At 39.1% G+C, this 16,611-nt stretch overlaps 1 protein-coding gene across 1 annotated transcript in view; it reads left to right on the plus strand.

Moving 5' to 3' along the window:
• DMD (dystrophin) overlaps window positions 1-16,611 on the plus strand; it is a 1,845,074-nt gene that overhangs the window by 1,503,889 nt on the left and 324,574 nt on the right. The window contains exons 52-53 of the mRNA XM_081807964.1: window positions 8,114-8,234; window positions 8,852-9,120. Of these exons, the coding sequence (XP_081664090.1) occupies window positions 8,114-8,234; window positions 8,852-9,120 (390 nt within the window). The remainder of the gene's footprint in view (window positions 1-8,113; window positions 8,235-8,851; window positions 9,121-16,611) is intronic.

The following is a 16,611-nucleotide window of genomic DNA, read 5'->3' on the forward strand; positions in this document are numbered from 1 at the left end:
TTCTCTAATAATTCATGAGCCCAGGCTTTCACCCTCAAGGATGTTCTGCATCTAAATCAAACTGGCCTCCGTATAACATACTCTGGTTTTCTAACTGGGTGTTCGCTTATGTATTCAACAATATTTGTTATCCACTATGTGCCAAGCTGTTGCTATAATTTTTATCATTAGTAACGGTGCCTAGAAGAGACTATCTCCAAATGCCACCATGTAACAGGCTCCTGGCCAATTAATGACCTAAACGACCTAAACGTGTTGATTATAGAATATTCAAACTGGGACGCCTGGGTGGCACAGTCGGTGAAGTGTCCGACTCTCGGTTTCAGCTCAGATTGTGATCTCAGGGTTGTGATCTAGAGGTCATGAGATCGAGCTCCACATGGGGCTCAGCACGCAGTGCAGAGTCTACTTAAGATTCTCTCTCCCTCTGCCCCTCCCCCACTCAAATAAATAATATTTTTAAAAAAAGAATATTCAAACTAGATGTTAGAACTTCAATAAGGTGTTTAGCAAACCCCCACATTTTAACAAATGAAGACACTAGGGCTCAGGAAGATCTTATGACTGGTTCGAGATCACCCAGCCAAGCTTTGGCCCAGCCCCGACTTGAACTTCAAGTCAGCTACCACAGCCCTCCCTTAACCACTTTAGTCTGCCTCAGAGGGTGATTCTGTCAAGTTCTGCTGACACATGTGAATAACGTATAGCCATTCTGTGAGATTTCAGTCTGAATAACACAAATACAGACTTGCCACTTCAGTGGGAATGTAGATAAAATTCAGCTCCATGGAAACTGCCTGTGGTTGAAAGAGACCTGTGTTTTGAAAAGCAAGGGCTTCTACTTACATCCATAGCGATAGGACCAGTATCTCTAGGTGAAAGCAGTATAGCTTTTCTCTCAAAAATGTCAGTCCCTGGGGCTCCTGGGTGGCTCAGTCGGTTAAGCATCCTGCTCTTGATTTCAGCTCAGGTCATGATTTTAGGGTCCTGGGACCAATCCCCGCATTGGGCTCCACACTCAGCTCTGAGTCTGCTTGGGATTCTCTCTCTCCCTCTCCTTCTGCCCCTCCCCTCTCTCAAATAAATAAATGAATCTTTAAAAAAAAAATGTCAGTCCCTGTGCCCAGAGCTCTCATCCTGCCCTCGTCTTCTCTGAGTTACATCAAGCACATCAGTATCTCCCCCTGCATCCCCTCTACACGTGGTTCTCAACTACTTCTCTTCATGGGATTAATAGGTATTTGAGGTAATATTCCTCCTATTTAGTTTTTTCCTATAACCAGGAGAGGCAGGGAAAAAAATCAAATAATCAGTGACTCAGTTCTCCTCTATTACTTTCAGGTTTTTAAAGTTTCTGACTTGCTTCATGGCCATTAGGATTTGCCACTTATGTGTCTTCCAAATTATTATAATTCAGGGAACTTTCATTTTTCGCCATCACTCACCTGAAGCCTGGCTTAAGAATTTCAAGATTTGGATTCTAAATGACTAATGAACTGATGGCCTTAGGTAAATCCTAGCTTATCTGTACTTCAGTCTGCATTGGTAAAACATTCCCAGTATATTGGGGCGCCTGGGTGGCTCAGTTGGTTAAGCGACTGCCTTCGGCTCAGGTCATGATCCTGGAGTCCCTGGATCGAGTCCCGCATCGGGCTCCCTGCTCGGCAGGGAGTCTGCTTCTCCCTCTGACCCTCCCCCCTCTCATGTGCTCTCTCTCTCATTCTCTCTCTCAAATAAATAAATAAAATCTTTAAAAAAAAAAAAAAACATTCCCAGTATAAAATATCACCACAAACATACCTATTCAACCAAACTATTGACTCCTTCAGGACAAAGATCCAGTTCCTACATCTTATACATAATAGGTTCAAAATTAATATTTTTCTATTAGCTAATTTGCCAGCAGTCAGTCGCCCAGTTGGTTAGTATTTGTGATATATAAATAACTATCTATCAAGGGCACCTGCCTGGGTCAGTCAGTAGAGCGTGTGACCCTTGATCTCAGGGTTGTTAAGTTCGAGCCCCACGTCAGGTGTAGAGATTGCTTAAATAAATAAACTTTTAAAATAATAAGTAAATACCATCTATCAGATCATTTCACCTTAAAATAAATGGATTTACCTTGGTATGTCCCACTAGTACAATTTTGTCATGCATGCTTCATATAAATTAGTCTGTGAAACTTAAGAAGCTGGAGGAAAAATGTCAAACTAGCATGCCTTATTGTTTTTCTCATTTTTAAGGCAGAAGGTTACTTTCCTTTCACAGAGGTGCTCTAAGGCTTTAGTAGTTGCTTCTGATTCTTCCGCATCACTGTTTTAGGCCCTTGGGCCTGGCTATCTTGCAAAGGTGAAGAGGAAGCTGTGAGGAAGAGGATGAATTTTAAAGAAAATAATTTTATCCGTTTGAAAGATTCAGGAAGTAAATGTCTTAACGTGTGAATATTGACCTCTAACTAACATAAAGATTATTCTGTATGGGGCGCCTGGGTGGCTCAGTTGGTTAAGCGACTGCCTTCGGCTCAGGTCATGATCCTGGAGTCCCGGGATCGAGTCCCGCATCGGGCTCCCTGCTCAGCAGGGAGTCTGCTTCTCCCTCTGACCCTCCTCCCTCTCATGCTCTCTGTCTCTCATTCTCTCTCTCTCAAATAAATAAAAAAAAATCTTAAAAAAAAAAAAAAGAAAAAGATTATTCTGTATGTGTATGGGAGGGGGCCTCTATATCTGATACCTTTTTCACATCAGCACGTGAATGAACCAACTTGTCCAATTTAAAATATTAAGCATAAACTCTGAGGCAAAATCAGTATAGTATAAGGAGTGACTATTTTCCCAAACATCACTCAATCAGACTTTCTTTGAGAGGCAAGACAGTTACCAAAGAGTTAAGGCTCTAGACATTGAATGTTCTTGTTTCTGTTTAAAAAATGTCTCCATTTTCCTTCCTCTTAAAATGCAGTGAACTCTCATAACATGCAGGTTACTGTAAGTCGCTTAGATACTGAAAAATAGATTTTCCCTTATTTTAAAGAAGAATCTTCACTGGTTTTTGCCATTGTTGTCTTTGTTTTTGCATTTACTACATGAGCCTATCTCTTTTAGGGGCACCTGGGGTGGGGGTCAGTTGGTTAAGTGTCCAACTCTTGATTTCAGCTCAGGTCATGATCTCAGGGTCATGGGATCAAGCCCCGCATCGGGCTCTGCGCTCAGAGTGAGTCTGCTATCCCTCTCCCTCTGTTCCTTTCCCCACTGCCCCCCTCTATCTCTAAAAAAATAAATAAATAAAATCTCTTTTTTTAAAAAGCCTATCTCTTTTAAACTCCATGCTACAAGGACCACTGATGCTTTTTGCCTAGAACAGTGGCTTGTACAGATAGGTGCTCAAAATTTGTTAAATGAACAAATGGAAGAAGACCTTTCCTTCTAACCATGCTTAAAATGATGTGTTCCTATTTATGGTTTTTTCCATATGGTGAGAAACATTACCATTTTCTTTGTCTTCTGATTGTCTTGAACCAACTATTTCTCCCTTTTTCCTGGGGTTTTTAACCTTTCTTATATTTCCTCTACATGTTCCCAAATGCTGAAGATAGAGCACATAACCTTCTCTTCCATCCACTTTCTTTTCTTAATTTCAGACAACGATGTGAAAATAATGGTGCTTATGTCTTTGTAATGACAGAACTTCCTTTGTCTTTTCCTTAGACTCGTTTTAATCCTCAGTGACTCCTATTTAAGAAATGAACTGTGCAGCTGTGATGGTGCTGAGCCCTTGGCAACAACTCGAGGGGCAAACGAGTGGTCCCTCACAATGGTGTTCACTTCTAACAATGGAGCTGCATCATCAAACAGTGTCTTAGACTTTGTCAATTTGATGAGACCTTTGAGATCCGTTTCCTTATTTTACAGACCTTACTCCAACAATTATCTCCACGTTCCCCCATCTAGGTCTTTAATAGATTCCTCTCTGCTATGGTAACCAACTGTCCTAGTTTGCATGAGACTGTCCTGGTTTTAGCATTCAAAGTCATGAAGCACTCCCCAGTCCCCGACAAACCAGGATGGTTGGTTACCCTACTGCTAGCTTCCATCTTCCACCCTGTGTGCAAACCATTCCTATCCTAAAAAGAACATGTCTTCCTTTTACATTGTAATCCGGTCTGTCCTCCTTCCCATCTTCCTTCTTTTCCTGTCAGAAAAAAAATATGTTGCACAGTGTTCCTCTAAAATACTTATTCCTTCTTCTCCCACTCACTCCTCAACTAAACCTACTTCTGAAGCTACTGCCCTCCACTGAAATTGCTCTCACCAGTCCAATGAGCACTTCTCAGTGCCCATCTTGCTTTACCTTTGTGTGTCATGGTTGGAAGCTCTCAGTCACTTTCTTCCTCTCTCTTCCATAGTTCTATACTTCTCATTTCCCCCAAGCTTTCTACCTGTCCATTCCATTCTTTCTTGGCCTCTCATGGGATCCAGGTCCTCTGTCTGCCCATAAATTTTGTATATTCTCCAGAATTTTCTCTTTAGCCCACTCCACTGCCTGAGCAGTCTCATCTCCTTAGGTAGTTGTAATCCTTGTCTCTATGCATAATCATAGGCACTCAGTGGATGTTTTACTGAGAAAATGGCTCCTAAATCTCCTTTTCTTCTCCCTAAACTTCAGACTTTGGTATTTATTTCCTTCTGGAAGGAATGGTACCTATCCAAGCTGAGCATATCATATCCTCTTACTTTGTTCTCCAAACAAATTCCCCCCTCATGTTAGTATTGGGTTTTTAATATTCTTCTTCATTAATTTTATCCTAAATGTGCACATGAGGTGTTCTGGATCAGATTTCTTTTAGTTACCTAACAGGGAATATCATTGCTACATCCCCCCAACCTGGCCTTTGCCCCAAGTCTTACCCCGAGGGAGACGTGAGGAGAGCCAATTGAAAATGTTCCTACATGACTGGCTGCTTATTCCCTAGGCCAGAGACCAGGAAAAAGAGTTTTCCTTTCTTGTAAAGGGGAAGAAGGCCTTTTCCACCAGAAAGGGTCCCCTTCTCCTCCTGAAAGGGTCTCCTTGGAAACATAAAGGGCCTGAGTCCTAACTCCAACTTTTCTAGAAGCCAGACAACCCCACATGCCTCAGATTTTACAAAGGAAATGTCATCAAGGTCTGGGCTTTTTTTTTTTCCCAAACTCTAAAGACCTAAAGAGATAGGCATTCCAGTCTTGCTGACAGCTTGGAGCTGAACCTGGGAACTTACTCTGGGCTCTAACCATTTGGTCCTCTTGGATGAGACAAATTAACTAGACACATGACTGCAGATCTAGTTCCCATGGTATGGGAAGTTTCTCAGGAGCCAGAGCTTTTTATAGGCGTGCTGAGAAATCTGGGAGAGTTTATTTCCTCACATGTAGGTTAATTGCACCCAGCATTCACTCATCTCCCCAACCTAGAAACTAGAAGTCTTCCTTGCTCCTTCCTCTCTCCATTCAGTCACCAAATTCCCACACCTCTACACACTAAACATTTCCCTACTCTATCCTTTTTTTTTTTTTTTTTTTTTTGTACCTACTGCCCTGGGTCAGATCCTCATAATCTTTCACTAAATTCATACAGTTGCCTCCTAACTGGTCTCTCTAAATGCATTTCTGCCCTTCTAAAATACTTGCTCTGTATTTATGTCAGGGACATCTATTTGAAACACACACGTGCCTATGCCACTCCAGGTTCCTGATTTGCTACAAGAGAATACCTAGGCTTCTTAGCAACTCACAGATTAAGCTTCAATTTCTGAGTTAAAGGTCAAATATAGTTTAAGATAATGACACTGTCTTATTTCATCTCTGGATATGTCCTCTCCTTGTACTTTATGTGCTAGAAACCTGGCCTACTTGAGATAAGTGTACATGCCACACTGTATTATGTCCTATGTCTTCACACCTGTATTTTCATCATTTTTCTTCCTCTAATCTGCACTTCCCAGGCTAACTCATGTTCATGCTTAAGAATTCTTTATGAATAATGTCTTCTCTAGGAAGCCTTTCCCAATTTCCTTTCCCAGATTGTGCAAACCTATAGCACTTTCCACACTGTGCTGAAATTAGGAGCGCCTGGGTGGCATAGTCGGTTAAGCATCTGACTCTTGGTTTCAGCTCAGGTCATGATCTCAGGGTCAAGATCTCAGGGTTGTGAGTTTGAGCCCCGCGTTGGGCTCCCCACTCAGTGTGGAGTCTGCTTGAGATTCTCTCTCCCTCTCCCTCTGCCCCTCCTGATCATGCTCTCTCTCTCTAAAATAAATAAATAAATCTTTAAAAATAAAGAAATTATTTATGTGTTTGACTCTTCTACTGTATACAAGTTTCTAGATGGGAAGAGTTGTTTTGCATTCACTTTTTTCTAGTTTCTGATACAACCACTGACACATAGTAGCTCAACAAAGGGAGCCATTATTATTTTTATAATTAGTGAAATCAGAGTCAATTGCCTCCTATCAAGTCCAAATGGAGAGACTAGAAAAAATAATAATTTTCTTGAAGTTGGGAAAATTAAATGTATGAGCAAGAGTTGTATATACATACACGCATGTGCACGCATGTGCACACACACACACACACAAATTTCAAATGAAGTATTAGAGGGAGAATCAGCCTTACATGTAAGCAGAGTAAATAGTCCACCTACTCTGTATTATAATACCTACTCTGTGTTACTTCAAGGACACAAAAATATCTCACTGTACAGAAACTACATCCCCATCCACAGACTGAATCCTAATATTTCACTTACAGAATTTTATTATTTCAGTTCAAACACTTTGCCTCTCTTTAGTGAAGTGTAACTAACTATGGAAGATGAATCATTTTGCAAAGTATCAAACTCAGGATTTTTCTGAATGATGAGAATTTTATTTATAAAAGTGTCAGATAATACAGTTCTGGAGCATTCCTACAACATGATATATCTGAAGTTCAAAGGAGATATAGCTGAATTTTCCTTCAGGGCTTAAAATCATTAGGTAACATTGCTAAAAATAGGACAGAATTGAAAAAAGATAAGAAAAATTAAGCCCTAGCTTAGGGTAATTATTATTATTATTATTATTATTATTATTATTATTACTGTTGCTTTTACACTGATCAATTAATGTTTATGTGGTACTTGATACTTTCATTAACATCTTCACTTCTGAGATGGCAGAATCTGGTCAATGAGTATCTTTGATGGTTTCCAAGTATCTCTCAATTTATTCTAGCCTCACACAATGTCTCACAAGCCTTAGGACTCAATTATGTATGAAGTTTATTGTTTTCTCTCTGTTTCTAGTGTGTTAGTTTTCTCCCTTCTTTTCATCCAGAAGCTTCCTGAAGGCAGAAACTATGCATTCTGCTTTCCTTTTAACCCCCTGTATCCGTGAAGATTACAGATTAGAGATTAAAACTGATAACTAGCATAGATGACCCCAGGAGGCAGATTCTAGGCCTATCCTTTTATAGAAACCTATTCCCACAATTCCTACATCCAGTATACGTCAAAACATTTCTACCATTCTCAAAGAAGTCACATTGGATAATGTATTAGGTATTTTTCAGAAGTACTGAGTTTTTACATAGTTTACTGTTAATATTTCATTTTATTTGTTGTCAGATATTTTGACAGAATAAGCTGGTAGTTATGAATTGGATTGGCTGTATATTTCAGTACAACCTAAGTTCTTCCAAATGGCCCTTCAGGCTCCCTATGTTCTGGATAACCATTGTTTTGGGTGCATGAAGTATTCATTAGCCCTGCTAAGGCTTTGCAATGTGTATCTTGCAACTTTGGCTTCAGATTTCAAGTTTGGCAGTCAGGTTGTACAAAGAAATCACTCTTATCTTAATGAAAAGGCATTAACATGTCTTAGAAGTTCCCCCCATGCTCTCCAGAATAGCTTTACAGACACAATGGCTTCTGATTAACAGAAAGATCCATATAGCCTTCTTTATCATTTTGTGACTATCGGTTTAAAAATAAAGGAGATAGAAATTGACCTGGGAATTCCATAACCAAGTTCTGAACACCCAGGATTAATTTTGAGAAGAATGCCACAAGCCAAATAAGCATTTCTTTTCATCTCATTTCACAGGCCTTCAAGAGGGAATTGAAAACGAAAGAACCTGTAATCATGAGTACTCTTGAGACCGTACGAATATTTCTGACAGAGCAGCCTTTAGAAGGACTAGAGAAACTCTACCAGGAGCCCAGAGGTAATTGAATGTGGAACTGTAATAACATATTGATAGAAGGATCAGTGGTGACAGAGTGACCCATCCCTTCTTGCTGCCAGGGTCTGGATAGCTCTCATATTTTCTAAGTTAAATAGAATCGATTCAAATTAAACATAGATGTTGAAAAAGAAAAAGGAATCATAAACCACCATGCCTAAATCTGTTTGCACATTCATAAATAAACAGTAAAAGAGATTAGTGATCAGTTATTGAAACATTTAGAAAATAATAAACAAAAGAGATGATCTTTGAGAAGGAATTCTATTGTTACAAAGACTACAAGCCAATTTTCAATTTAAGAGCCTGACTGAAGTAAATTAGAGCTTGTGGTGTGCATTTCTCTACTCAGTAGCTTAAATGAATCTTGGATTATCTGAATGATAGAAAGTAGCACAGATACACTCAGGAGGACAGACTTGAGATGGGCCGGACACTATCAAAATTTATGCCGAAGTGTAAAGGAACCATTAATCAGCGGGTCGGTCTCTTGTTAGACTGTACTCTCTTTCTTCCAGTATGACCTTTTCAACAATGTTTGTTTTTTTTTTTAAATAAAAATGACTGTGGCCTAAAACCTTGTCATATTACCAATTTAGAGCTGCCTCCTGAGGAGAGAGCCCAGAATGTCACACGGCTCCTACGAAAGCAGGCTGAGGAGGTCAACACTGAGTGGGAAAAATTGAACCTGCACTCTGCAGACTGGCAGAGAAAAATAGACGAGGCCCTCGAAAGACTCCAGGAACTTCAGGAAGCAACGGATAAGCTGGACCTCAAACTACGTCAGGCTGAGGTGATCAAGGGATCCTGGCAGCCTGTGGGTGACCTCCTCATTGACTCTCTCCAAGATCACCTCGAAAAAGTCAAGGTACCATCTATTGCTTTGCTTCAGGGCCCTTTGAGAGACTCAAAAGAGGTTCTAATCTGAACTTGAGTGCAGTATTTTCTTCTCACAAAGTTAAACATAGCGCCCTTAAGCTTTAGAAATCAGTCTGTCTTTCACAAATTCAAAATCATCTTGCATGTGGTATTTTCTCTAAGAGGAGATAGTGATCTAATCATCTCTGTCTTTAGTAATGTGGAATGAAATATTAGAAAGGTACAGGGTGAAACAATCATTCTGATTTTGCTATTAGGAAATGAATTTAGGCGTTTGTACTAAAATGATCTGGGGTGTGTGTGTGTGTGTGTGTGTGTGTGTGTGTGTGTGTGTGTATGTTCTTTGTGAAACTTAGTATCAGAGTAGGGAAAAATATAACACTTAATCAAGAGCCAGGAATCTAGGCTTTGGCCTTTGTGCTAACTAAATTATATGACTTGGGTGAGTTATGGTACTGTTAATTGAGGCTGTTACTGCTGCCCTTCCCTTAGAAAGCAGTGTGTGTGATACAATTTTGAGTTGTATTAGTCCACTGCAGATATTAGGAAATATCATTATATATTTGGAATACTGTCCCCAAGACCAAAGTTAAATTCCCTTGTGGCACAAAGATGATACATATATTTATAAAGAAAGAATATACGTGTTTAGGAGTATCATTTTGAAAACCAGCAACTTGAAAACCTATTTTGTTTACTCATCTAGCATCAAAACCAACAAAAGTTCAAATTCAAAAGAAGTGAAATTCTCACCTGCACTCAGCGTGTTTGCCGGCAGTCTTCCATTCTGGAAGGTCTCTTCTCCCTTGCCCTCCATGGCATTGTTTCATCCCCATTCTTCTTCCTTCATTTTCCTTTATTTTCCTCAATTCTGAAACTCTCCTCACCCTTCAGATGTTGGCACACCAAAGTTTCTAAACTTAGCTCCATGCCCTTTGTATTGTGTAAATGCTCCCAATTTGAAATGGAGAGTATGGTGACAAATATCCATTTCCGGTCTGGATCTCTTGGCCACCCTCTTCCCCCATATGTCATTAAAGGAATCAAAATGCAGCCCTTCTAAAACCAAGTTCATTCATTCTCATGTTTGCCCATTCCTCTGCTGCTGTCCCCTTTTACCCACCCTTTCTTCTTTGTTGCCAATGTCAAGTTGCTCAGGCTTGACACTTGAGTTCTTTCCTTAAGTCCTTCTACATTTTTACCGATTGCACTTGGCCACTCATTTTACCTCTAAATATATCTTTTCTATTTTCTCTCCTCTTTTCAACCAGTGTCCTGTTCCAGCCCCCAGAGTGTGGTACTCAGATTGTTGTATTATATTTCTTTAAATCCCATGCCAATCCCATCTTTAATCCCATGTTCTGGCATATCATAAACACTACATTTTCTTTTTTTTTATGTTTTTATTTAAATTCCAGTTAGTTAACATACAGTGTCATGTTAGTTTCAGGTGTACAGTTGAGTGATTCAGCCCTTCCCTGCAACCCCTGGTGCTCATCACAAGTGATAAACACTGCATTTTAAGTATTTGGCTAATGAATGAGTGAATGAACAGTTTCTTTACTGGATGTCTACATTATCCGTCTTCATCCAACTCCAACCCAAAGTCGTCGCAGGAGACTGCCTGCCACAGAATGAAGTCCAAGGAATGAAGAGGGCAGGTGGCCCTTTTCTTCCTAGCCCTGGTTGAAATTCCTGATTGTTACTCCCATCCTTCTTCGGCCATTCCATACACTCTGGCCCTACCACCCCTTTACCCAAATATGCCAGCTTTTCTCCTAACTCTCTGCCTTTGCAAATGCTCTTCCCTTGGCCTGGATCACCCCAGCCTTATGTGCCTGGTGATCTCCCACTCAGCCCTCAAGGCCCAGTTCAAACGGCTTCTGTGTTTGTAGTTTGTCCTGAGTGTCTCCCACCCGCAGCTCCCACCGAGCAGAAGAAATAGCCCCCAGTCAGTGCTTTCAGAGATCACCACGCATCCTTCAGCTGTCACGCTTACATTTCCCATGTATTGTAGCTGGTCACTTAAAGCGAGGTTCCCACAAGCAAGGGTCATGCCGTGTATGTTTGAATGCCCAGCTCCTAGCACAGTGTCCGCAACATAAAAAGGAATCTCATTCTACTTCTTTGTTCCTTCACTCCACTCTTATTTATGAGCCACCATACAATGTGGCTCAGAGAAAGGAACATGTAGTTGTGAATGAAACAGACTTGGTCTTTGCCCATATGAAGCCTATTCAGTTGAACTGAATAGCTCTTCATTAAAATAGTAGGTGGAGATTTAAGAGAAGATTACAAATTTGACTGTATAACTTGGGAAATCTCTTCCACCCTAACATTCTATGACCCTATGTCTTGCAATTAAAGCAATGGTTAACACTGCTGGCCACTTGGAAATTAAAATAATGTTTTGAAGTATATTACCTTGTATTTGTTCAGCGTTAAAAATAGTACTTTTATTCAAAAATATAGGAACTCCGTCTTTTAATATCTTCCCCCAAAATGACAAATGAGTTTAGGAGAATGTCCCAAAGGAACCGAATGAGTTGATTAATTAAGTGGCCAAATCTATAGGCTTTACAGCAGACATAAGGGATTCATTCATTCACACAGATGCTTTGTAGTATCCTGAGTATGGATGGAGAATGTACGCAGCATGATCCAATAACAAAAAAAAATCACTCAAAGTAGAACGGCTCAAATGTCAGCTGACCCTCACTGAAGCCAATTTGCATTTTTCCTTTCACTTCCCTTCTCTTACCTGGTCTTGATCCTAAGACCAAGTTTATTCCCACACCTTAATAGGTAAGACGCTCACTCTGATCCCAATAACAACCAAAACCTAGATGCACTCAATATTCCTTTCTAAAAGAGCTTGTACATGCCATCACTTCAAATAAATCCATTTTCTCTGTTGCTTCTCAACAACACTGGGTTTGAAACTCTGAAGTTTTGGTGGTGGTAGTTTATAGGGAGTGAATTTTATTAACTAAAACTTACTTTGAAAGAAGTAAAAGAGTACTTAAAACCACTGTTCCCATTTTTCTACTCAGCAATTGAAGCCCTCGGAGGCTCCATGCTGTAGGGAACTCCAAACTGATAGCTAGGCATGTAGCCAGAAGAGTATTTTATTTGCCCACTTCAGTCCATTTCCATCACCCCTAGTGACTCTAATGGAATACCCATCTCCACTCTCCTCTCATCTGTTAAAGAAGTTGTTATACAAGTTAACTGTGGCATGTGTTTTTCTGTGGGATTGAGTATTATACCATTTCATTAGCACATGTGGCTTTGCGATTTGGCAAATGGAAAGAACAGCAAAATGAGGTCCTGGGACCCTTTAGAAGTGGCATTGTCACTGGCTAATCATCTTCAGGATGGTGTACATATCATAAATCCAGAGAAAGGAACACAGTGTCAGTATTGACCATTTAGCTCACTCAGAGAATCTCAACCTTCCAAAAAGAGCTTCCTAGAATGAGCCCTAGAATGAAATCGAAAATGTAAATGCCTCTTTATTTTTAAAATTCATGATTTCTATATACTTCTTATCAAATATTTCAAGGACACAATCATGATTTCTCACTGAACTGGAACTAACACAACTGCTTTTGTGACTGCACAGATATTCTTACTTGCCTTATCATCACGGGGAGTAGGAAGAGCTCCTTGGATCACTAGGTGCTCCACTTAGATCTGTAAGTGGAATATCTGCAGGTTTTAAGAAAGCAAAAAGACTTTGGAACCTACTGTCTACCTAGGACGTTTTCGTTCTTGAGCACAGTTCCTGTGTGAAAAAGTTTGGGAGTTGTTGTTGCTCCAAGTTTTCCCTTTTGTTCTAATCTACCCTGGGTTCTTTACACAGAGTGGTACATCATTCTTGAGCCAGGAATATTTTACTGCCCTTAGTTTGCCCGTCGCCTCGAAACACAGTTTTTCACACCATCGCCATAATTCAACTCCCCCAGGCTGCCATTTGGGATTATGCAAATTTGTCGCAGCTATGTAGTTACTTCTTTTCTATTTTTTTTTTATCAGACTTTCCTTCCTGCGAAAGGTCAAGGACAGGGATTCTCTGAGTTTTTCCTTAAAGTTCTCCCGATTAAACATTTGGATTAGATCTTTTTGGAATTATCATTGAGAACAATGCAGTAACATGTGTAGTAGACCAGGGACTATAATGAAGCCTCCATGCCATCCTGACTTATGTATGTTCAGCATTCACATCTAAAAATGTAAGAAGATAACTGGCAAATGCATCTCCTCAGACCAACCATCCTGAGTCCCTGTGGTTTGGTTTATCTGAGAAATATATCAAAGAAATTCTGTCTCAGACTTCAACACTGAGAAAAGCATGTATGTTTCGAAACTCCTGATAGTGAATGTGAAATGTGATGTAACATAGTAGAATTTCATCATCACGTTGGCAAGCAAAAGCTTTCTGCCAAGTTCACTCAACTCTCTCTTCCCTTACTGCTTTTCTCATCTTAACTGTGGTTCTAATGTTTTATTAATTTTGTTATATTTGTCATTTATATGAGCCAACTTTCAACCCTTTCTCATATGTGAGTTTTATAGAGAAAGCTTATAGCCCATTCTGATAGAGTTAGGGGATGCAAGGTTAGACAGAACCATCACAAACAGGGCAGCCCTAAGAATGATTCAAAATATGAGAGCTCTCTCAACTCTGAGTAAAGAAATGATATCTCCATGATGAACGAGGTGTACTGCCCATAGTTGGAAAAGAAAAGTTCCCCAATATTTTGTTAATGGTTATAGACAGCAAATGAATTGCTCTGTGGAGGCTTTTGTTGTTATTTTCCTACAAATGCTGTGTGTATTAAGTAGCCTTTGATTGAGAAAAAAATACAAACAAAAAAGATGTAAGCCTTTGTAAATCTGGGTTAAATATGGAACTAGCACCTGTCATCTGAAGTAACCTGGTTTTATCCCGTTTTTTTTTTTAATCTCGTTTTTTAAAGCATGCATCTGTGATGTTTAAAAGCATATGATTTGGCCTTTAATATCTTGGAATACTTCTACAAGAAGGCATATTATGGTAAAGCCTCACTTACATACTTTGAAAGTGCCGTGTTTCTTTTTTAAAATAGAACGGTCATTGTTGCCTTTAATAGAGCTTAGAAACTAAAGTAGGAATTCGTCATCTTAAAAATCCTGACCAAATTATTTGTTCTGTGTACAGTAAATTGTAAGTTAGTGTTCCAGGAGAGCTTATTCCTTAGTTCCCATGTATTCTCTTTCATTTCTTGCTTTGTTTATAAAGCTAAAAGCAAATTACTTAGGACAGCAGTGTCAAATCACGTTTCTTACCCAAGGCATCTGATTTTAGCGAGTGCTGTGTGTGTTTTAAAAGCCTCTACCTCGACTTAAGCAAATAGAACCTTCGCTTGCCAGGCTATTCCCATCCTGCCTTTGAAACTTCTGAAAAGCCAGTGCAGAGTAATTGTTTCAGACATCTGCTTAGCATACTTTGAAGTGCATATAAGTTCTTTTTCAGTTTCATTTGAACCCCAGCTGTCTTCACCGAAGTCTATAATCAATCTGAATTAAGTTGTCCTACTTCTCCTAATAAGTCTCTTATTAAGTTCTGCATCAGCCTCTTAGGGAGACTTAAAAGCTAATTCATGTAGAATTGCCATTTTCTACTAATTCATTTGTCAGCTCTCCAAATTCCAACGAAAACAATTGCAAAGACTATTAATTTGGCTCTTCATAAACAACTTATGTAAGTGTAATATACATTGGAACTGAGCAAACGATTTAAAACAGTGGGTGGGAGGAAATGAATTGATGACATTCAACACGCTTTCTTTTTGACTTTTTCGAGATGCTGTCTACATTCAAAGCATAAAGGCCTTTATTTAGTAAGAGAAACATCCTTCTGCTTTTACTTTCATAAATAAGATAATTACTGAGTGAACTTTACTTAAAGATAGGGAAAGGCTTTAGAACAGTTGGAAAAGGAACACGGGTTGTTTTTTTTTTATTATTGAACTTATTTTAATTTGGACTTCTTTGTATTCCTTTGATGGGCTGTGATAAAAGAAGGAGCTAGAATTGGTTACCATTGTTATTGCATTAAATCAGAGTTGTACAGCTTCTCTTCTGGTCATGGGATATTTAGGAGAACATGGATAATCAAAATGTTCAGCTAATGAGTTCATCTGACATTTTTCTTCTAAGGAAGTATTTAATGAGATAATAAAAATTTCTCCAAAGAATGTCATCCTTCCTACTATTTAAAAACAACCATATCAAAACCTGATCCTTTAATATGCCAATCCTGTTTACTGAGGATTTACTCCAGAAGCTTTGTTTGTGGCTGGTCGTAATTATAAATACTATTCCTCAAGAGTCTTAGATCATAAAAAGACTCTTCTAAACAAAAGCTTAAGTAATAGACTGTCAGCATTAATGGATCTCAGAACTCAGTCATTCATTCATTCATGACATGGTTAAAACCTATACCCAGAGAAGTCTGATCTCATTATGGAGTGTGAATGTTTAATTTATTTCATGAATAAAATTGTATTGGGGATCATATTAATGGCAGCTTAGTTTTTCTCAACATATTATTATATGGCACCAAGCCGAGGGAGCAAGAATTTGTATTAGCTTGTGCGTTTGTGTGCATGTACCACGTTATTTACCTGACATTCCATATTTCCTTAGAAAATGGAAGCATACAGCCAATGTATATTTTCATTCTCCTTTGGAATCTACCAAAGTCATAACAAGTTTAAAGTTCACAACTATGTTGCTCTCCTACCGTAAGCACAATAAGGAATGATTTGAGAACAAATAACCCAAATATTGGGCTCCTGCTGTGTTCCTGTCATGCTCGGCAATTAGGATTTTCAGAATTACACGGGGAACGTTGGCACCAATATTATGCCTTAGGCAACCTTACATTAACTAAGTTAAACAATGGCATTGAATAATTATTCTTGGTAAACCAGTTCTCTGGGTATTATGGGAACACATGTGCTTATGAGACTAATGTAACCGTATCATTTGAAGACGGTTAACTTTTTCATAATAGGAAGAGTACATTTTTTTTCGTAGTAAGATTATTTTATACTGAAATAATATTTTGGGTTACATTTTACACAGTGCTTCTCAAACTCTTCTACTTCTCTTCTCTTTACGGCCAAGGAGACTGTTATCTTCCCCTCCCAACTGCTTACCTCCTTTTACCAGGAGCATAAAGTTCCTTGGATGTTTCTTGTTTTATTTCATACATCTCATGTCAGTTTTGTGATCCTCTCTGTAAGGTATTTGTTGTGTTTTAATATCAAAGTGTTTTTCTCCAAAAAGTGAAATAAACCCCCCAGGACATTTACCCATGGGTATGAAAGCATAATTTGAGAAGCATGATATGAAAAATTGCCCAGTTTGCACAGGCTTCATCTTTTTCCGTCAGCTACTTTTTTTATGTACACATCCACAAAGAGCAGAT

This window comes from Leptonychotes weddellii, chromosome X, assembly GCF_054177405.1.
Source record: "Leptonychotes weddellii isolate Sample4059 chromosome X, ASM5417740v2, whole genome shotgun sequence".
Taxonomy (NCBI): Eukaryota; Metazoa; Chordata; class Mammalia; order Carnivora; family Phocidae; genus Leptonychotes; species Leptonychotes weddellii.